This window comes from Tenrec ecaudatus, chromosome 7 (assembly GCF_050624435.1).
Source record: "Tenrec ecaudatus isolate mTenEca1 chromosome 7, mTenEca1.hap1, whole genome shotgun sequence".
Lineage (NCBI taxonomy): Eukaryota > Metazoa > Chordata > Mammalia > Afrosoricida > Tenrecidae > Tenrec > Tenrec ecaudatus.
In genome coordinates, this window is record NC_134536.1 from 42,838,022 (window position 1) to 42,861,726 (window position 23,705).

Below are 23,705 nucleotides of genomic sequence, written 5' to 3' on the forward strand. Positions count from 1 at the left end.
ATGAGTGCTGCTAATCTCTAACTGTAGGGCATGATTTGTCTTACTAATAGAAAAGATTTATTTCTCAAGGAACATAACCAGATCTCTGACATCTAGGTGTGCTACATAATGAAATCTCCAACACAGAGCCAGTGGTGATTCTTTTTCTTGGACTGTGTCCAAGGCAATCCAACAGGTGGAGGTGGTCCTTCAGGGCCTGTGATAGGAGACTATGCTCTCTTTAAAGGGCAACTAAGGAAGTAATCGCAGGGAACTTTCCTTTCCTTGAATCTATTTCTCCTTCTCCGGTCCAAGGTAAAGGGCAGGGCAAATTAAAAAAACCCTACATCTGTTAAATTAAAATTCTGAGCTTGCTGGGAGTATGTGGAGCAGACAGGGGGAGGGGGCTTCAGAACTACGTGTCAACCACAACTAACCCAAGAGTATCTGAGTGTCAGTATACCTGCAAACCTAGTGAATTCCTCAATCCACTGCTTGCTTGGGTAACCACCAACTTAAATGCATTTGAAAAAGAAGCTGGGTGTGGTTGTGGACCACAGGGTGGAAGGCCATGAAGCAGAGAAGATAAATGATGACAGGTCAAGAATCTCAACTGGAAGGATCACAGCCAGAAGCTCTGAGTGAAGTGAGAAATGAGCTTTACCAAACAAGGCCTACTAAATACAGACCTACCAAACAAGGCCTACTAAACACAGACCTGGGTAAAACCCATGGGGGGGGGCGGGGAAACGGAGAGAAAAGCAAAATGCTGGAAGAGCCTCCACTTGGGATCAAGTAGAGCAAGCTCAAAAGCATTCTCCTTCAATTGGTATATCAAAGAAGAGAAGCCTTCGTGTGAACGGGCGGGGGGGCACTTTTGGAGTGTAAGTAGATAACTTCATATAGCCTGAGCATATTGTCTGAGCGGCGTGTCTACATGGATGGTCAGCTTCAGTTTCTCTTTTGTCACATTTATCATCCTGTTTCCTTACATGTTTCCTCAGAAACACCAGCCATTTTTCTCATCATTATAAAAAAGCAATGAGAACTGCATTACCTTTAAGTCACTTGATAATCTTCTCAATTATTCATGATAAGTCCACCACATAGTAAACAAAAGAAAAATAAACTAAACAAATGGACCAAATGAACTACTTAGAGGATTGCATGTTCTCTTGAAATGATCGTTTGAATTACACCGTAAATAATCCTTTATTTTAACATAGGCTCCAATTTTTTTGTGGTTATTCTTCTTTTCAGTAATATTTAATTCAGAGAAAGAAAGCCAGTTAGTTAATAAGAAATACTCTCTCAAGGTTTACTTTCTGAAGTGAAAAGAGCAGGCAGTGGAAAGGAACAGGTGCTTACATAAATAAAGAAGGAGGGTTTTCCCCTGCCTCTTTGCCAGTTATGAGAATAATAGATTCTCATAATAGATATTTTACAGAGTAAAATGTAAGGTATAGTATTTGAAATGCTATGATGTTTTCAATATGAGTAATAGTTTTTCGCTGTTTCAACACAGGCACTATACAGCTTTCTAAGGAAAAAGCAAGTCCATTTGAAGAGAAAAAGCACAAATGAATATAAACATGGTCTGGCAATCTCAGTAAATTATTTGGAATACCATTGTTCTTACCCAACAACATGGCATTGGGTAGGAGATGAAAGATGAATTTGAAAAATATTACATTCTTTTTTCACAGACATATAGGTTATGCTTTTTTGAAGGAACAGGTAATGATAATATTTTCACCTCTTTGTTCATAAGAAAAAAATGCAGTGCCTTATAATTGGAACTAAACACTAAAACACTAGCATTTTTTAGCAAAAAATATGAACAGTATGCAAAATGAAAGTCAAGAATAACCTAAAGAGCATATTAATACTCACTTTATATTAATATATACAGAAACCTAAAAATTCACTTGTAATGACAATTTAATAATAAACAAGATTTACTTTTAAAGCACATGTGCTGAGTGGTCACGATGGCCTGATACAGGATAAATTAAATGTATGCTATAGTTTTATGTATTTTTTGCACATATTTTAAGACTTTTCATATTTTTCCAGATATGCTCTTGGGGTTTTATTTCTTTAATTGGTGTTATACTCCAATGTCATGTTCAAAGATACAGGACCTCCTGTGTGTATATACTTTGCTCTCAAGTTGCCATTTTCTCTAAACCTAATAGTCTTTAATTTATAATTCCAAATATAATTGACTGATCTAACCTGAACACTAGAAATGATGAGCCATTATATAATCATCATATTTATAATAATTGCAGTAATGAGTTCATATAAAAACAGCATTTGTTATATGTGCTTTCAATGAATAAAATAAGTTAAGCATATCTGTGCCCTTCAAATATATACAAATCATTAAAGTTAGAAAGAACTATTTAGTTTTACTGATGTATACGATTCTGTGATTGTGTAGTGCTTTGGTAAGGTGGCCAAAGAAACTGATATGAAAATGATGAATGCTTTTTCCATTCATTTAATAAATTGCTTTTTAACACCTACTGTATTTGAAAATGAGGGATCCTGGTGACATAGGTATTGGGCTGCTAACCACAAAGTAAGCAATTTGAACCCACCAGCTGATTCTTGGAAGAAAAATGGGGGTTTCTACTCCCATAAAGATTTAAAGCCTCAAAACCCCGTTGTGGCAGCTCTATTATGCCCCATTTTGTTCTTCTGAGTCACAAGGGGATTCTGTGGCAGAGAAGTGTTTTTCCTTCATGTTTGAAATACAGGGTGCATTTCATTGTGCATGAAAGCTGGACAAGAACTATGGAAGAAGAATTGATGCCTTTAAGTTCTGGTGCTGACAAAAAGATTACATATGCCACGGTGTACCAGGAGCACGGACAAATCTGTCTTGGGAAAAGTACAGCTAGAGTGATCTAAAGAAGTAAAGATGAGAAGGCTTTTGTATCACTATCTTGAGACATGTTATCAGGAGGGATCTGTTCCTGAAGAAGGACATCTTGTCTGGCTGAGGACTATTAGAGAGAGAGAGAGAGAGAGAGATAACCCTCAATAAGATGGATCAAAACAGTGGATTCAAACACAGCAGTGATTGTGAGGAAGGCACAGGACTAAACAGTGTTCGTTCTGTTGTAAATAGAGTTGTTATGACTTTGAATGGATTTCATGGCACGCAGTGGGCTGCAACTTGAAAGGCCAACAATTTGAAACAACCAGCCACTCCTGGGGAGAATGACAGGGCTTTCTACTCCTTTGAAGAGTTACAGTCTCAGAAACTGTCAGGGGTACCCCATCCTGCCCTGTAAGGTCATTATGAGTTGGCATGGACTCAGTGGCAGTAAGTTAACTCACATAAGTGTTCATTTTGAATGGAGTCCCTTTTTGGCACAAACAATTAAATTCATGACTAATGACCTTAACTGTAAGGAGCAATCTGGCTGTACTTCTTCCAAGACATATTTGTTCTTTTGGCAGTCCATGGTACTTTCAATATGCTTTGCTGGCAGTGTAATTCAAATGCATGGATTCTTCTCCAATTTTCCTTACTCAAAGTCCAAATTTTATATGCATATGAGACAACTGAAAATACAATGGCTTGGTTTAAGCTCACCTCTTCCCTCAAAATAACTTCCTTGATTTTCAACACTTTAAAGAGGTCTTGTGCAGCAGATCGACCCAAGGCAACATGTCCTTTGATCTCTTGACTGCTGCTTCCATGAGCATTGATTATGGATCCAAGTAAGATGAAATCTTTGACAACTTCAACCTTTTCTCCATTTATCGTGATATTACCAATTGGTCCAGTTGTGAGGATTTTGGTTTTCTTTACAATGCATTGTAATCCAAACTGAAGACTGAAATTCATGATCGTCATCAGCAAGCACTTCAAGTTCTTCTCACTTTCGGCAAGCCAGGTTGTGTCATCTATATGTCAGAGGTTAATAAGCCTTTCTCCAATGCTGATACCGTGTTGTTCTTCATATAATCCAGGTTTCCTGATTATTTGGTCAGCCTACAACTTTAATAAGTACAGTAAGAAGATACAGTCCTGATTCACACCTTTCCTGATTTTAAGCCACAGAGCATTGCCTTGTCCTGTTGGCACGACTACCTGTTGATCCATGCTCAAGGACCACGGGAGCACACTGAAGTGTTCTGGGCTTCCCATTCTTCTCAAAGCTATTGATAGTTTGCTATGATCCACACAGTTGAGTGCATTTGAATAGTCAATAAGATACTAGTGAATTTTTTTTTCTGATATACTCTGCTTTGGGCCAATTCTCTGACATTGACAATGAGATCCCTTGTTCCTCATCCTCTTCTGAATCTGGCCTGAACCTCTGGTAGCTCTCTGTCAATGAAACTGTTGTTGGATGATCTTCAGCAAAATTCTGCTTGCCTGTGCTATTAAAGATATTGTTTTATAATTTACACATTCTTTCTTTGGATGGATACAAACATGGATCTCTTCCAATCAGTTGCCCAAGGAGCTGTCTTCTAAATTATTTTCTATATACAAGTTAGTGCTTGCAGTGCGTCCCCAGCTTGTTGAAATATTTCCATCTGAATTCTGTCAACCCCTGGAGCCTTGTTTTGGTTAATGCCTCATTGCAGCTTGGATTTCTTCCTTCAGTTCCATGATTGAAGCTTCACTCTAGAATGAAGGCTCCAAAATGGAGAGGAAAACAGTAATTTAGGCGCTACAATATTGATATCACAAGGGCATCTGACCAGAGATAAGGAGATCATGTTCTAACATTCCATTGAGTCAAAGGAAGCCCAACGGATACGACAAAATCAGAGTAGTTGGGGAAGCAAAGGAAAATTATATGGGGAGCAAATGAGTATAGAATTGTCGTCAGGTGCAGTCAGGTTGTTTCCACCTCATAGCACCCCTGTGTACAAGAGAACACAACATCGCCCAGTCCTGCTCCATCATCACAGCCGTGTCTGTGCTTCAGCCCGTTGTGGATCTTCATTGTAGCAGTCACTGTGCCAGTCCATCGACTGGAGGGTGTCCTTTTCCACTGAGGTTCTGCTTTATCAAGCATGCTGTCCTGCTCCAAGGACCAGTTTCCTCTGACAGCATTCCCAAAGTACAATGGACAAAGTCAGCATACTCCCTCCCAAGGAGCATTCTGGCTATCCTCCATCCAAGATAGAGTGATGTATTCATTCTTTGGCAGCCTGTGGTATTTTCAATATTCTTCAAAAACACCATAATGCTAAGGCATCAATCTTTCCTTATTCACTGTCCACCATAGGAGACAACTTAAAAGACCATGGCATGGGTCAGGTCCACCTAAAAGATCATGGCACCGATCAGGTCCACCTTAGTCCTTAAAGCGACATCTTACCTGAAGCATTTTAGAGAGGTCTTTTGTCTCAGATTTGTCAGTGTAATATATCATTTAATTTAGCTGCTTCTTGGGCATGGGCAATCATCCGAGTAAAATGTTATCGTTAACAATGTTCTTTTCTTTGATTATAATGATGTTGCTCATTTGTCCACCTGATACAATTTTTTGTTCTCTTTATATTGAAATGTGATCTATAGAGAGTTCTGCAATTGTTGATCTTCACCAGGAAGTGCTTCAGGTTCTCGTTACTCTCAGCAAGTAAAGTTGTGTCATCTGCCAATTACAGGTTGTTAATGAGTCTGTCTCTAATCCTGATGCTGCAGTCTTCACATAATTTTGTTTCTTTGATTATTTTTCTCAGCATAGAGATCAAACAACTAGAGTGACAGTGTATAATGGTGACATACACTTTTCATGATTTTAAACTGCAAAATATCCATTTATTGGAATGGCTATCTTTAAAAAAATCATTTTATTGGGGGTTTGTACAACTCTTATCATAATCCATACATACATCCATTGTGTCAAACATATTTGTAGATTTGTTGCCATCATAATTCTCAAAACATTTTCTTTCTACTTGAGCCCTTGGTATTAGCTCCTCATTTTCCCCCTCCCTCCCAAACCCTTGATAATTTATAAATTATGATTATTTTGTCATGTCTTACACTGCACTGTCCAATGCCTTCCTTCACCCACTTTTCTGTTGTCCATACCCCACGGAGGGGGTTATATGTACATCCTTGTGATTGATTTCCCCTTTCTCCCCCTCCTTCCCCTTCTCCTCCTGGTAATCACTCCTTTCATTATTGGTGCTGATGGGGTTTATCTTTCCTGGATTTTCTGTCTTACCAGCTCTGATCTGTACCAGTGTACATTCTCTGGTCTAGCCTGATTTGTAAGGCAGAATTGGGATCATGAGAGTGGAGAGGAGGAAGCATTAAAGAACTAGAAGAAAGTTGTATGTTTCATTGGTGCTATACTGCACTCTGACTGCTGGTCTCCTCCCCATGACCCTTCTGTAAGGGGATGTCCAGTTGCCTACAGATGAGCTTTGGGTCCCCACTCTGTGCTCCCTGCTCATTCACAATGACATAATTTTTTGTCCTTTGATGCCTGATCCCTGATCCCTTTGAACCCTTATGATCACACAGGCTGGTGTGCTCCTTCCATGTGGGCTTTGTTGTTTCTCAGCTAGATGGCCACTTATTAATCTTCAGACCTGTAAGACCCCAGATGCTATATCTTTTGATAGCCGGGCACCATCAGCTTTCTTCACCACACTTGCTTATGCGCCTGCTTTTTCTTAAGTGATTATATTGGGAAGGTGAAATATATGTATATGAAGTATATGTATATGTATATCTCTTGGTATATGTCCAGGTTCCATAAGAAAAAAAACTGTCCTGGAATCCCAATTCTCCTCAATGTTTTCCAGTGTGTTATGATCCACAAGTCAAATGCCTTTTGCAACAAAGAACAGGTAAATATCCTACTAATATTCTATGCTTTCAACCAAGATCCATCTGACACCTCATACTATATCTTCTAAATCTGGTTTGAATTTCTCTATCTCTATACCCCTGCCAATATTTAAAAAAAATATTTTCACCAAAAATTTACTTGTGCATGATATTATTTGATAATTTCCACATTCTGTGAGATAATCTTTCTTTGGAATGGGCACAAATGTGGATTTCTTCCACTTGGTTGGCTGGATAACTGTCTTCCAAATTTCTTGGCATAGAAAAGTGAGCATCTCCAGAGCTAAATCTGTTTGTTGAAACACTTAAGCTGGTATTCAGTCAATTTCTGGAGACTTGTTTTTCACCCATGCCTTCAGTGTAGCCTGGGCATCTTCCTTTAATACCCTCTGTTATTGAAATGGCTGATCATCAACTAATGGGGGGGGGGTTGCGTAAGGGTTGACAATGACTGTGTATTTCTTCCATGTTCTTTTGAGGATCAACGTTCCCCCACATAATATTTCAATATTACAACTCATGGCAGCAAGTGCTTTTAGGCTGTTATTTACAACTTGAGAAATGCTGAGCATATTTTGTTTTCTTTTTATTTTCTAACCTCAGGTTTCTTCACATTATATTCAAACATTTTATGAGGTATCCTTTGAAAATTTCTATTTTATGAGGTATTCTTTGAAAATTTCTTCATCATTTCTTACATTTGATTTAGTTTTTCTATGTTCTACAAATTTCAGTCTTTTCTGCATCCATTTTGATCTTTTTATCCTTTCTTTTAGTTTTAGTAATTTTTATATGATATCATCTCCCAATTTGGCTTACCTCCAGTCATTAGTATTTAATGTGCCAGTTCTATTCTTGAGATGGTCTTTAAATTCAGGTGGGATATACTCAGTCTCATGTTCTGACTCTCATGTACTTGTTTTAATTTTCTTCAGCTTCATTCTAAACTTATTGGTGAGCAATTGGTGTTCCAAGCCATATATTAAGCTTGACCATCATTTCTTCCCACAAATGTATCCAATTTATTTCTGAATATTCCATCTGGTTGGGTCTATTTGTATAGTCACCATTTATGTTCTTGGTAATAGTACTTGATTTTCAAAAATTTGATTATTAGATCTAAAGTATAATTTCTATCACAACACCAATATTTTCCAACTACCAACCCTTTCTTTTTCCCCTAACCTTTATATTTAAATTTCCAGTAATTATCAATGCATCTTAATTTCATGTTTGATCAATTTCATACTATAGAAGTTGATAGAAATCATTATTTTCATGGTTAGCATTAGTTATTGGTACATATATTTGACTAATGCTCTTATTAAATGGATATTGACATGATACATATTAAAATCTATTTAAAGAAGAATATGCTGCCATTCCTCAATCTGTCACTCACAGCATAGTCAATCATGTAATTATCTGATTCAAAATAGCCAATACCAGTCTATTTCAACTTACTAATGCCTAAGATATTGATTTGTATGCATTTACTTTAATTTTTGAAAATGTTAATTTTATTTAATAAATAATTAAATAATGTTTCAATTACTAATGGAGGTGTGCAGCTGTTTTCTCTCATTTTGATTCATGTTACCTTAGCAATGAATGTCACCAGAATTATACTCCATCCATATGATTATTTTATAGTTTTCTTTCAGAAGGCAATTCTTCTCATCATATTTTTAATACTTTTCAACTTCAGAGGCTCATCATCTGGAATGAAATCAGATAATCTTCATATGCTATTCATAACATTTTCAGGAACCAGTTCTTTCAGAGTCAGACCATCATATTATTTTCCCCACTCTATCTTAATAGGAAGAATGAATTCAGAGAAGGGTGAAGAATTGAGGCCATTCGTACTTACTTGAATGAATAGAAGAGCAAATCAACTAGGGAATGAAGCAAGGAGCAGTAAACTGAGTCAAGGGACACATCGTGAACACTCATTTTATAGTACAGACAGTCTATAGGAAGATATTTAGGGAAGACTTATCTTATTTATTATTAGGACATTTTATCCAGAGAGATCTGTTCCTGGAAAAGGATACCATGCTTGCCAATGTGGAAGGTTCGTAAAAAAAGAAGAAGGAGAAGAGGAAGAATGCCTTCAGCAGGAGGGATGGAGTCACTGGCTGCAGCAATAGACTCAAATATAAGAACAATTTGAGGTGGTTCAGGACCAGGCAGCATTTTATTTGGCTGTGCATAGTGTCATTATGAATAGGAACCAACTTGACAAGATCTAACACAACAACATTTGTTATTCTATGCTAACTAAGCCAAAGTGTTTGGTTTGGATGGCAAAAATTGACCAGCTAATTTTAACTCAGAATGTTTGAATATTTTTAGTCGCATTCAAACTGTAAAACTTCTTAGTCTGAGTTTTGGTATAAAGAAAATTAATGAAAGTTCAATTTCCTATTTATTCTTTTGCCCTTAGGTCTGATGATTCTTTTGAAGTATACAATATGTCAGTATAAATCAAACACTATGACATTTATTATATGTGAGATGAGTTTTAAGGGCTGTTGATACTTTTTTGCCTTAATACGCCGTTGTTATGATAAATTGCTATGATTAAGTAGATAAGAAGATCACTGTCAAATTTTTGACATGCTAATTTAAATATAGGTTATTTTAAAGTAACTGTTATGATTTGCTTTATGTAAAGCAAATTGAGAATAGGTAACTGAAATCCACTCTTCATTTGTCCATCACACACATATGTAGTATAGAATGAAATGCTGAATTATTTATAAACGTTTAAACATGAGTCGATATAGTCTAAATGAAAATTTATTTAATGAAATATACAAGAATAAAGTAAGATACATAATTTTTTAAGATAATAGCGTTTGGCTGAGATGGCGTCTTATTCTCATTACTTCTGTTGCCTTAAGTATCCCACACTTAGATTACCAGCTTTATTGCTGAAAACACAATTTTCAGCTCACTTTGTCACGTAGAATGTTCCATTTCAGAATTATAAAAATGACCTGTTATGTAACGAATGTCATATCACTGGGTGCACTTATTTTGGTGTATATTTACATTTTCTTGTTGAATTGATCATTGTGGTGTGCATCATTTCAGAGTCACCATGTAGACATGGCCAAGAAACCACACTCCAGTCAAGCTGGCCTGAATCCCAAAGAAGCAGGTGGTTGTCAGAATAATTCCGCCCATGTGGAGAGAGAGAGGAGCAAGAGTGGGACAACTGCAACTGCAGACACCAATGTGACCACAGGTCAGTTAGGCCACCTGATATTGATGTTAGCTGTCTACATGATCAATAAATACACAATATACATATCTTTTCTACCATATTGGTTAGAATCTGTGGTTCAGATAAAGTGGCTGGCCTGAAATTCAGATTTCAATGAAACTCAATTTAACCAGAGCATAATGCTAAACAGTCACAATGCTAAGGGGGTCGGTCTGCTCACTGCACTTCTTTCCAGTATTCAATTTTCTGACTTATGGTTTCATGGTCAAGGAAAACATCTTATTTTGAGATTTATTATATAAGCATAATAACAGTTTATCTACTTATTTACTTACTTACATCTTTATTCATTTGTTACTAGAAGGATTAATGGCTTGAGTAAATAGCTAAAGTCATTGATATTTATTTGAATGTAGGGAAAATCTGCCAAGTATGTCATCTAATATAAATATGAATTGATAGTGATCTGATCGTTTTCGTCTTCACTGAGGGCAAAATAAGAACAAATAGACTTGTGCAGAAGTTGACAGCATTCAATATGGCTACCAGAGTATTTTCTCTATTGTGGAAATCTAGGATGAGTTAGCAAGGGAAAGAAGAATTTTCTTTCTTGGCAATATTTTAAGCAAACTCCTAAAATTCTATTTCTATTTTGCTTGGTCTTTGAAATTTCACATTTAGCTTGTAGAAAATTAAAATTGTAATTATCCTTACACTTCTATAGAGTATGCTCATTTCTCATCCTTATTTGGTTTTCAAGCTAGTATACTTTTTCCCCCCAAGGGCATGTAAAAGTCAAAATACTAGATATAAAGTCTCTGCAATGTTTCTGTTCCAAATGCTGTCAGTATAACCTGAATTCTTTCATGTAATTAGCTTACTGGCTTCTGACACTCCTATAAAAACATCCCATAGAGTTTTTCATATTACCTTTTCATTGACTCTTTCCAAGTGATAAAAAAAATGTGTAAAAGGCTTTGAAATCATGCATATTGCAGTTCCTCTAAATTTCGAATTCTCATCCAGGGTGACTACAAACGAAACAACTGCATCCGTGAACAGAGCTGCAGCATGTTGAAGCTCAAGTTATTAGTAATTCATTGGAAACTAGTTTTCCCTTAAGATTATGGGCCCTAAAAAGTATCCTAAAAGTAACACAATTCCTGAGATCAAAGTTTTTGTTTCAATCATAGGAAATCTGGTTATCTGACCTGTCCCTGTCTGTGCATCTTCCTGTATGTGTAATGGTCTAACAGTCAACACCGTGTTGCTCCTAAGTGAATCATGTTGACTGGGTTACAGAACTGGGAAGCATCTCGTCTGAAATATTGCTCTCAATGACAGACGAGAAAAGGACAGCTGAGCCTAAAGAAGTGGTGCCAGACAGATGAGACTTCCTACCTTCATCCAAAAGCTTAAGTCCTTCGTTTAAGTTCATTGCAACATGTATTTGTCTAGATATTACCTAGTTAGCTTATCAGGATAGTATTTTTCTTTGCTCCTCTATCTATAAATATAAGAAATTAGGTATTTTTCCTCATTATGAATTATAACTCTCTCTATAAAAATACAAACATAAAACAAAAATACATTTTCAAACCTATACATTTTTCTTCTGGATATAGTATGCAGTTCTTTTTTCCTTAACAATACAGTTTTATTGGCACCTAATCCATATAACATACAACACAATAATTCAATTATATCCAGAAGAGTTATACAATCATTACCACAATCAATTTCAGAACATTTTCTTCTTGCTCGCACTCATTAGTAGCATTCCCCTTCCACTCAACCTTCCCTGTAATCCCCACCAAGTAACCATTAATTGAGCTACTGTCTCTATAGCTTTACCTACCGTGGACTTCATATGCAGAAAAACACCAAAATACTTCACCACTAACAAAAAAGCTCAAAATAATAACAAAGTAAAATGGTGGAAAATTCCAATGGAAAAAAGTAGAGACTATTGAAATGAGAATAAATTTTAAATGGGACAAAGGGGAGATGGAGTGTTCAAGTATTCAGTTTTAAACTAACTGCATCTGTAGTAACCGACGGTCCAATGCACTCTGCTTGACCGCAGGCCTGTTCGAGTCCCCAGGCTGTGGCTCATTCCACGTGCATTTCCCCTTCACAATAAACAAACAAACAAACAAAACGGAAACAACTTTTAACTGGGTCACAAGAGGGATCAAAGGATAAGATACTACATTTTAACCTAACTATATCTACCATAATCTCCTTTATAATGAATGCTCACTGTCTGCTAACAATACTATTCACAGCCCTCAACTTTGGTCAGAGGAGGCTTAATATATGGGGTGCACCCTGCAAATAGGTTTTGGGCTTCCACTGTCATCCATTGCCGCCTTCATATTGGTGTTCATAACTTAGGCTCTGATAGCTTTCCCTCCTTTGGATTTGGGTTATATTTTAACAATCTTTGCATCACACAGGCTGGTCCTGTTTTTCCACACAGACTTAGTCGATTTCTCACTTAGATGGCTGCTTATTTGAAGCCAAGCCTTTTAGACCCCAGAAGCTATTATTTCTGAGAACTGGGCACCATCTAGTTGCTTTAATGTGCTTTAGCATATTTTGCAATAGCACCATATTCACGGATTGCTTCGTGAGAGTGAGCACCAAGTAGGACCATATCACAAGAACTATTTTTTCTTAAATTGGGGCTCTAATTAAGTATGATCCCCAAATCAATTCATATAGCTGTGATTTTATTATGCATTTCTTCATTAAAAAATGAAAAAGACTAATTGGGTCCATGTTTACTGTTCACCATACTTGTAATGGATAGTTCATCTCTAGTAGTTCAGGACGGGAAAATGATCCCCTCTCTGAGCTTTTATCTCCTTAATTCTTAGATGTTAGTCAGTAATATCCTATGCTGCCTCAGCGTGAATGTGGCAATTTCAGAGACTTTGTAGCATATATAAACAGTCGCTGCGTGGGACAAGTGGTTTATATTTGACTACTAACCTTATTGTTCATGATTCAAACCCACCCAGCACCACTGCAGAATAAAAGCCTGGCCACTGTTTTTGCAATGGTCCCAGGGGAAAATCCCTTTGAACAGTTAGACGCAGTACACACTGGGTAGCTACACGATTAAGCTGAGTTCACTGCAACCAGCTTGGTTCTTTGGTTGTTGGTGCTTGCTTATTTGGTAGCATATCAAAAAAAATTTCAAATGTTTGTTGAGATAGAGATACTGCCTTAATTAGGAAAAAGATGACTTCTTTAATAAATGGTGATGGTAAAATGAAATACTGGTTTGCAGAAAATGAAATATAGTAAATAAAATATACAAACGCTAACTCATGATGAATCAAAGACCTAAATGTAAAACCTAAAGCTATAAACCTAAAGCTATACATCTTCAAAGAAAAATAGGAGCATACTATGAGTCCTATTTAATGACATAACCAGACTACCAAACATAACAAGAAATCAAAAAACAGCAAAAGATAAGACTGGAATTCTCTAAAAATTAAACAGTTATGTTCACAAGCAATTTCTCAAATAAATAAAAAGAGAACCTATGTATTGGAAAAATATTTGGACATGATATATTCAACAAGCAACTAATGTAGAAAATACTAACACCTGAACACCCAAAAGACAATTCAATTTAAAAAATACGCAGAGGACATGCAGAGACTTCACCAAAAAATGGGTTTTATTTTGGGGGGATCTATGTTAGGCCAAATGATCTTGATGCCCACCCACTGGACCCCATGAGAATGGATTCACGTCTTCAGGCCCAGTGATCCATTCCCTCATATTGTATAGTGATGGGTAAGACATTTCCATAAATTTCCCCCCTGCTTCCTCTTCTATCAACATTGATGTATTATTTGTGAACTAGCTTATGCCAATCCATCACTGTGGACTTTTTGAAGCCCCCTCATATGGAAAACGTTATGGCACCTCTTTTAAAAATTTAGAAATAGAAATACCATTAGATATAGCAATCTCACTAACATGTATATAGAAATAAAAGCCAGGAAATGGACAGATATAAGTAGACCTGTGTTCATTGAAGTCCAGTAATAATAATAATAACAAAAACATGGAAGCACGCTAAGGGCCCTTGAATGTATAAACAAAATAAGGAACATACACGCAATGAAATACTATGCAGCTTTAAAGCATGATGAACAATATGTGAAGCACCTCATGCTGTGGATGAACCTGTGTGAAATACGTCAGTCACAAGAAGACAAATTTTGTATGGAGCCATTAGGAGGAAAAAGTCAAGAAAAGGTTTATATAGAGGGGGAAAATGATACCAGAATACACAGAAAGGGAAGGGAAAATTATTAATTGGGTAAAGTACATGTATTAATTTGGATTCTGGAAAAGGCAATAGTCAAAAAGTAGATGATCAAAATAATATTAAAGAAAGGGAAGGCACAAAGAAGTACACAATTCAAATACAATCAAAGTAAATACTATTAATAGACAATCCTGCCTTATCAGCAATAGTAGGCATGACTCTACAAGTGTACGCATGGGAAAACAGACCAGGAAAATAGGTCTTAGTAACCAAAAAGGACCATACTCATGATCATAGATAGCTTTATCAGATGATATTTCCACATATACATGTGTGTGTGCTCTAAATATATCAATGTTTATGGTAGAGGAAACAAGAGAAATAGTTATGTAAATCTCATAATTATGACTCAACATTTTGAAGGACTGAGTCACTGGGACTGAAGATTTGAAACCAAACTCGTGGGTAGAGGAGGTGGGCAAGGCCGATTGGCCTCACATAGTTTACAAAGATAATATGCTGCATCCTACTCTGGTGAGTAACTCAAAACCAAACTTCCTGCCATAGAATTGATTCTGACTCATAGCAACCCTTTAGGACAGGATATCTGTCTTGTGAGTTTTTGATACTGTAAATCTTTATGGGGGTAGAAAGCCTCATCTTTCTCCCTTGTAGTGGCTGGTGAATTCAAACTTCTGACCTTGAGGTTAGCAACCCAGCATAGTATACAATATGCCACCAGGGCTGCCCTTTGGGGTGTAGTAATTGGACATGACAAGCTTGCTAGCAGCCACCTAAGTTGCAACGATTGGCCTCACCCTATCCAGAACAAAGGAGAGTGAAGAAAATCAAAGGCTCAAGGAAACAATTAGTCCCAAAGATTAGTGGATCACACAAATTACAGCCTCCACTGACAGCAGGACCAGATGATGCTCACTCACCACTGCTCTCTGATTGAAAAGAGATCACCATAGAAACCCCCAGACACAGTGGGAGAGGAAAACAGGAAAAAAAAACTCTAATAACAAAATAGGCCACCTTATTGATCTGACTGAGATCGTTGGAACCACTGAGACTGTGGCCCTTGGACTCCCTTCAGGCCCAGAACTGAACTCACTCCTGAGGCTCAACGTTCAGCCAAACAGTAGACAGGCCCACAGGCGAACAGTAATGCCAGGGCTGGAAGCCTTCTTAGACTTATCAACCACAATGATTGGAAGGGATGAGTGGAAGAGCTAAACGCAAGGAGGAAGAGGAAAGAGTGCTGTTACTTTGTGGGGGCTACAATTGATGTACATGAATTATTGATTGGAAGACCAATTTGCTTTCTAAACTTTCATTCAGATAATACGAAAGTTTTTAAAAGACAGCAGTGGTGCACCTCTAGTTTTGCTCCTTCAGGACACCATTCAGACCCCATTCCTTCGCTTGATGAGGTGCCTCTAGTAAGAATTCCAGAGGTAATGTTTTCATTTTGGAATTCCATGAAATCAATCAAAGAATCTGCTGTGGTGACGGCTTCCTAGGTTCTGTCTAGAAAGCAATCGGCTAATCCACCATCACTGCCGTCAGTCCCCTTTCACTAAATCCTCTTTCATTGAAGCACTGATGAGAACACCTCACATCTCCCAGTGACCTTTCACCTGTGGCTCTTTTCTTCACTCTGGTTGCTTGGCGACACCTATGTCTTGCTTTAGGAACACCCGTTCTTAATTCTATACATTGTCTTGTCAATAAATTCCTTTTAAAAAAGAGTCTGAGGAAAGTGGGATGATGAAGGCGCTAACCTTTGTGGTCCAAACTGAGAGTAAGTTTAAACGTTGCCCAGCCTCCAAGCCCAGTTGTGTTCATGCACAATTTGTTAACCTCCCCATCGCCTTCTTTGCAAAATTGTGTTAACAATAGTGATACCTCGTAGGGTTATTCTGAAATTTTTAATAGATAAAATAAGTTATAGTTCATATAATAGACTAATTGGATCATAGCTATCATTGTTAGCTGCATACTATTTTTTAATGTAATGCTAAGAAAAACTTCCCTTCTCTACTTATTGTCTTAAGCTGAGTTCTCTAGAAAAGCAAAGTGAGTTAAGTTTGTATACATTTATGTTGCTGTTGTTGTTAGGTGCTGGCTCATAACTATTGTGTAACTACCATAGCTTTCAATTCCTGTAAAGAGTTACAGTCTCAGAAACTAGCAGGGCAAGTTCTACCCCTCATGGTGGGACTCATTCCTACAATAGAATGAAACATCTCCTGGTTCTGGGCCACCCTCACCATTGTTGCTATGTTTGAGCCCATTGTTGCAGCCACTGTGTCAGTCTGTCTCACCTAGGTTCTTTCTCTTTTTTGATGCCTTCTATTTTGCTGTGTGTGTATCATATATATATCTTAAATATATGGACTGTCACAACCTCTGTGAATGCTATGAGTATGAGAGGAAATTAGAAACAATTTTTACCAATGAGTCACTAATTCTTCAGAGTCCCCAAACACACTGATTGTGCAGACACGTGCAGGCTCTGACTTCCCCTGACCTCCGCATCCATAGGTTAGGAAGAGCCAATGGACTTCGCTGTTCGATCAACTTAAGCACAGTTTTTAGTAGTTGTTATATGATTAATGCAAATATTAGTGCTGAGCTATTTGTTTCATAAATTGTAAGAATCACATGTGGGCAACATCTAACCCCCTTTGGCTTCACATGGAGGAAGAAAATAAAACCAAACTCACTGCCATCAAGTCAATGCCGATGCAGAGAGACCCTCTAGGACAGGGTAGAACTGTCCCTGTGAGTTTCTGAGACTGTAACTCTTTATAGGATTGGAAAACTGTAGCAGTTACATAATTTCATGTCAACTAAAGATATATGAAAGTGTATAGGTGGAGTCTAGCCTGTCAACCAGGTCACAGCCTGATGGTGACTCTTTGTGGACATGGCCTTGTAATAAGAAGGGTCTGGGAATCTCCCTTTTCTATCTCTCTGCCTTCATCTTCCTGAAGCCAGACCCTGGTTGCCTCCAAAGGCCTGGAGATGCATCCACCACCGTTGGATTCATAAGAATTTGCACCCATTCTCCTGTGATAATCCTTCATTCTGCATCATTGCATGTGGCTCTGTGAGTCTGAAGGAGAACTTATGGACTAGTATTGGACTTATTGTGTTATTCTGGGTTAACTAGAGAAACAAATCCAGAGACACTCACATGTGTGCAATAGAGAACTTTATATCAAAGAGTAATTGTATATTACGAAAACAACCAAGCCCAATCCAGATCAAGTCCATAGATCCGATATTAGCCCATATGTCTGATACTAATCTAATAAATTCCTCTTCACATTCATGCAACTCATGCAATGATGCTGACTGCAGGAAAATCACAGGCCAGTGAATGGAAGGTTTTGTGGATCCAGTAGTAGTGGAAAAATGTCAGCACTGGTGTGGGTCCCCATGTGGCTCCTCCAGCTCCAGGCTCTGGCTCCATCAGTGTAACTCTGTGTGACTTGTCAACAGGAATGCCTCATAGGGAGATAAGAAGAGAGTGTATCTGGCCTTCAGGAAGCTGCTAGTTATCTCCTTTATGCCTTCAAATGAGGTAATCAAGCTGTGACCTGATTGATACATTAGATTCCACCACTTTGCAAGTTGACAGGAGATTATGTAACTGTCATATTTAGGGACTTGATTTGGACTGGGCTGGGATGTTTTCTTTATACCTTTTGATATAAAAGGCTTTCTTACACATGTGTGATTGTCATTGGATTTGTTTCTCTAGTCATCCGGCTGAACACAAAAGTCTCATCTTTCTCCCTCACAAGGGGGAAGGAGAAAAAAATCAATACCAGTTCAAGGTAGATGTCTATGAACCTGAGATCAGACATGCCTTGAACTCAATCCTTCTTTACTAATTTTGACCCCAACCGTCCCGCCCATGGAACTCCCTGCTGGGTTATATAATTTATTGTAGTAGCCATGTAGACTACAGATTATACTCAAAATTGTGATATTTACTGGGGGTGCTGACAGATGAGAGTTCAGGATCAGAAATCTTAAGAGTAGAGTTATTTTTTAGGACAGCCTGTTCTCAGCCATTCCTACAGGCCTACTTTTCCCTTGTTTTCTGAGCAAAGTGATCCCAATGGTACATAACCCTTCCAGTACTGTCAACAAATGTCCAAAACACCAAGCCTAGTTCTCCTGAATAAATGTATGAAGGCACTCTATAAGCAAACTTCCTGCTGAAGACTTTGCTCGCTCACTGCTCTGCCCCATGCTCTTGGTTCTGCTGTTACCTCTCCTCTGCCACTCTTCTGGTATCATAGCACTGCCTCCTGGATTAAAGAAATTCACTGCAGGTGTTTTGTGATCTAAATGATGTGGTCTACTCCTACCTCTTCTTTCTTAATGGTACTGATATCTTCTCTTCCTGTTTCTGAGATGGCTCATTTTATACACAACAGGATGGCAAATTGACCAATCCCAAGGTAGAGTTCCATGCTCTGTATTTACATGTTTGACCCAGTTACAAAGACTATGGCTAGAAGACCCTTATCACAAAATTCACTACACCACACCAGTGCCCTGGAATGATTTGCACATGGATTATGCACTGAAAAACATCTGTAAGAAGGACCCCCGCGGCAGAATAACAGAAGGAAGTTGGACAGAGAGACTAATTACTTCATGAGATAATCACAGCAAGACCTCGATTAATCCTCCAGTGACCTTTGTCACTCACCTGGTTCTTCACATGGGCATTTCATGTCCTGAAATGGGGCACACAGATCAGGACTTTATTTATTTATTATTTTAAAATTAAACACTTTTATTGGGGGCTCTTAAATCTCTTATCACAATCCATACAATCATCCACTGTGTCAAGCACATTTGTACATATGCTACATCATTATCATTTTCAAAGCATTTTCTTTCTACTTGAGCCCTTAATATCAGCTCCTCATTTTCCTCCTCCCTCCCCCACCCGCCCTACCTCATGCACCCCTGATAAATTATCGATTATTATTTTCATATCTTACATCATCCTGTGTTGCCCTTCACCCACATTTCTGTTATTTGTCTCCTTGGCAGGGGGTTATATGTTGATCCTTGTGATCAATTCCCTCCCCCCCAACTTCCACTTATCCTCCTGGTTTCTCTATTTTCATTGTTGGACTTGAGAGATTTATACTATCCTGGATTCCCTGCATTGCAGGCTCTTATCTGTAGCAGTGTGCATGTTCTGGTCTAATCTGATTTGTAAGGTAGAATTGAGGTCATGATAGTGGGGGGAAGGAAGCATTAAGGAACTAGAGGACTGACTCTTGTCTTCCTGAGACCCTTCTGTGAGGATATGTCCACTTTTCTACAGATGAACTTTGAGTCTCCACTCCATCTCCCCCTTGCCCCCCATTCACATTGGGTATGATTTTGTTTTGGGTCTTAGATGCCTGATACCTGATTCCATCGACACCTCATGATCCATGTGGACTTTGTTACTTCTCAACTACATGGCTGCTTGTTTATTATCTTCAAGCCTTTATGACCCCAGATACTATAACTTTTGATAGCTGTGCACCATCAGCTCTCATGTGCTTATGCACGTGCTTAAGCACGCATTTCGTCTTCAGCAATCGTGTTGGGAAGGTGAGCACCATCGAATGCCAGATTGTTAAAACAAAGTGTTCTTGTGTTGAGGAGTACTTGAATCAAGGCTCAATATCAGATCAGGACTTTATACTCTCTCAGTCAGTAAGTTATTACCTGTAACTGTTAGGGGAATGGTGACTTTATTCACCAAGAACAAATTACTCAGCATGGGAGGATTATTTAATTGTAATGAGAATCTTTTTTTATAATTAAGTCCATTCATTTAAACTGCGATTGCTTCTGTTTTCTGACTGGGTAAACAGGAAGCATTTTATTTTTCATTCCTATGTGCCTGTCCAGGTGCTATAATATTTCCCAAAAGGCAAAATTTTGAGTATATGTTTATGCTTAGTGCACTGAGAAAGATTAGAAGAGCTCTCAAGTTTATTGCCCTAAAACTTGAACTTGGAACTGAAGCCATTTTGAACTTGAACTTGAAGCCATTCCTGATGGTCTTTTACTCAAATAATAGGTTGACTTATAAAATAAACAATATCACCCATGAGTACATTGATCCCTTGAATAATCAATTATATGAAACCAAATTGTGAACATTGGCCTTAAAACAAGATGATAAGTTACCAAGTTACAGTGTTCCTGGATAGGCTGATTAAATATTGTGATAATGTCAATATTACCCAAAATACTTTATGAATTAAATAAAATTCTGTTCCAAATCCCAACATAATTTTTCAATGAAATTTTAAAAACGAATTACTAACTTATTATGTGTATAAAACTAGGATAAATAAACACTATTTCAAAAAAAGAACAAAGTAGAAGGCCTTTCATTTCTATACCTAAAACCTGCAAAATAACCATGGTAACCAAAGCATCCTTTGACTGGTACAATGGTAGCTAAGAAGACCAGTTGATTAGAAATGAAAACCCATAAATACAACCAAGTACCTATAGGAATCTAATTTTGATAAAGAAATAAAATACATTAAATGAGCAAATGACAGCATTTTCAACAAATGATGCTGGAAAAATTGGGTCTTCAGCATGAAACAAGACCAATACCGCACACCATGAACAAACAAAAAAAACTTAAGAGGGATCAGAGACCCCCAAATCACACAATTATTAAAACCATCAATGAAAAAATTGGGACGAACTTAAGGACCCTAATACAAGGCATAAACAGACTACCAAATATAATGAAAATTATCCACACTATAGAAGAGAAAATAAAAAAACTGGGATCTACTAACAATGCAATATTTATACACAACAAAAGATTTCATCAAAAGAGTCAACACTCACGTTAAATGAGTCTGCATAGAAAGAGAACACCAACATCTGTGATTCCAGATTATGTAATCCAAGTCCAAAGGAGGGAATGCTATTAGAGCTTAAATTGTGAGACTCTAGTGGGAAGAAGGCTATGGATAAGAGTAGAAGCCAGAAATATATTCGCAGGATCTCCACAGGGAATAAGCCTCTAATGATTTTCTTCTAACCATAATTGATCAGAATAGCCTGGTGATCAATCAGACAGAGTGTATTAGAGATATGACTATCATAGATTAAATGATGAATCTGACATGAATGTCTAAAACCTTGTTACTTGATCTCCCTTCTGATACACTTTGAGCTTGATTTGTATTTTAATATTTTCTGTTTTTTTTCATATTGGGCTTTATCTCTGTTGTATTTTTGTCATTTTGCGTAGCTTTCTCGACTCTATGGTATGCATTTTTCTATGTTTTTGGTATAGGAAACCCAAGGTGGATGAATCCACAGAGACAATAACTAGAATAAGAGTTCCTGGGGGGCAGGGGAGATGGTGGTGGGGTCATAGGGAGCTGACATCAAGGAGTATAAGAAAGAAGAAAATGTTCTGAAACTGTTTGTGGTAGTTATCGTACAGTACTGCTTGATATTATTGAAATATGGACTGGTACGATGTTTGAATTAGGTGCTAATAATCGGTTTGCAAGAAGGAAACAAAAGAAGAAAGGTTTAAAGAAGTGGAAACACTGCTTTCATAAATGTAAAGTCCAAGATGGAGGATAGGTTGAGAAACAACAGCTTTATATTTTGATATTTTTGTTTAATTAAAGTTTCTGTGATTTTGTAAAAATAAATAAAATACTCAAGAATCATTTGTTTTTTTAAAAAGAGTCAACAGAGAACCCATAAGTTGGGAAAAACCATGCATTAATCATACATCAAAAAGGGTGAATCTCCAAAACCTATAGAAAATTATAGCATATTACCAAGAAAAATGCAAATAATCCAATAAAAATAGGTACAAGACATGAATAAGCAATTTACCAAAGATGACACACTGATGGTCAACAACCAGATGAAGAAATGTTCATGGTCATTAGCAATTCAAGAATAAATATTAAAACAAAAATAAGATATCACTTTGGCAAAATTCAATAAAACAGAAAATAACAAATTCTGGAGGGTATGTGGAGAGGTAGATACACTTTTACAGTGCTGGTGGGACTGTGGAATTGGATGACCATTATGGAAATCAGTATGGCACTTCCTTAAACAGATCAAATAAAGATACATTAGGATCCAGCAATCTCCCTACTGAATATATATACCCCAAAGAAATCATGAATATACATGAACAGACATGTGTACAGCTATGTTTATTGCAGCAATTTCCACAGTATCAAAAGCATGGAAACCACCAAAAACCCCAACTCTGGAGGAATGGATAGAGAAGCTCTAGTGCATTCATAGTATGGAATTGTATGCATCATTCAAAAACAATGACAACACTCCCAAACACCGCAAACCCTGGACAAAAGTGGAGAACAATATACTTAACAACCTCAGTCAATCTTACAATGATAAATATTTCGACCACCATGGTTATAAAGAAAAAAAAGAAAGAATTTAGCTTATGGCTCAATAGATGAGACTTTGATGTCTATGAGGAGGCCAGGGACGGGGCGGGAACAGGGAAAGGGGAAGGATGGGCTGGCACAGGAGGGGGAGGGGAATGGAGGGTTTCACAGGAAAGTAAGATAAAACAACTTTCTTCATGAAAAAAATAATAATGAAACCTCCAGATTACTTACCCCTCAGATCTAATATTGGTCTGTATGACTAAAAAGAGAGGAAAAGTAAATTAAAGTAGACTTAGGCCTTTAATGCCATATAAGTTTATTTCAAACATATATTTAAAAAACAAAGATGAGAAGATAAGATGGGGGAAGGATGCTAAATTCGTGAAAAAAGAACAGAGCCATGAAATCATGAAAATGTTTACATATGGTGAAAAATATAACCAATATAATATCATGCAAATTTAGTTTAGTTTTTAAACTTTCCCTTAAAACACAATAAAATAAATATAGTTTAATAGGCCTGCTTGCTTTCATGTAACATAAATATTCTCCACTGTGTAAATTTGAGACTTTTCCTGATCCACATTCCCTGATATTATTATTTCTTACAAAACTTAAATTGTTTTATTCTGATCATTACTACATCTTTAGTCTAAATGTATGCCACACCATTTTTCCTCCAACACAAAACTCAGGTAATCTCAGGTCTAGTCCCGCATCATGATGTAGGCTTTTAAAGGACATTTCACTTTTGTGAGCTTCACTTAACTCACCCAAATAAGAGGGAAGCAGGTAACTTATGCGCTGTCAATTCTGAAAACATTATGGTTCTGTGCTTACGCTGATATCATAGTGCAGTGCAGCTCTTGGGTGCAAAGTGACCCAACT

At 37.4% G+C, this 23,705-nt stretch overlaps 1 protein-coding gene across 1 annotated transcript in view; it reads left to right on the forward strand.

Moving 5' to 3' along the window:
• THEMIS (thymocyte selection associated) overlaps window positions 1-15,240 on the forward strand; it is a 223,192-nt gene extending 207,952 nt beyond the window's left edge. The window contains exons 5-6 of the mRNA XM_075553732.1: window positions 9,926-10,083; window positions 15,183-15,240. Of these exons, the coding sequence (XP_075409847.1) occupies window positions 9,926-10,083; window positions 15,183-15,240 (216 nt within the window). The remainder of the gene's footprint in view (window positions 1-9,925; window positions 10,084-15,182) is intronic.
• The last annotated feature ends 8,465 nt before the right edge of the window (window positions 15,241-23,705 follow it).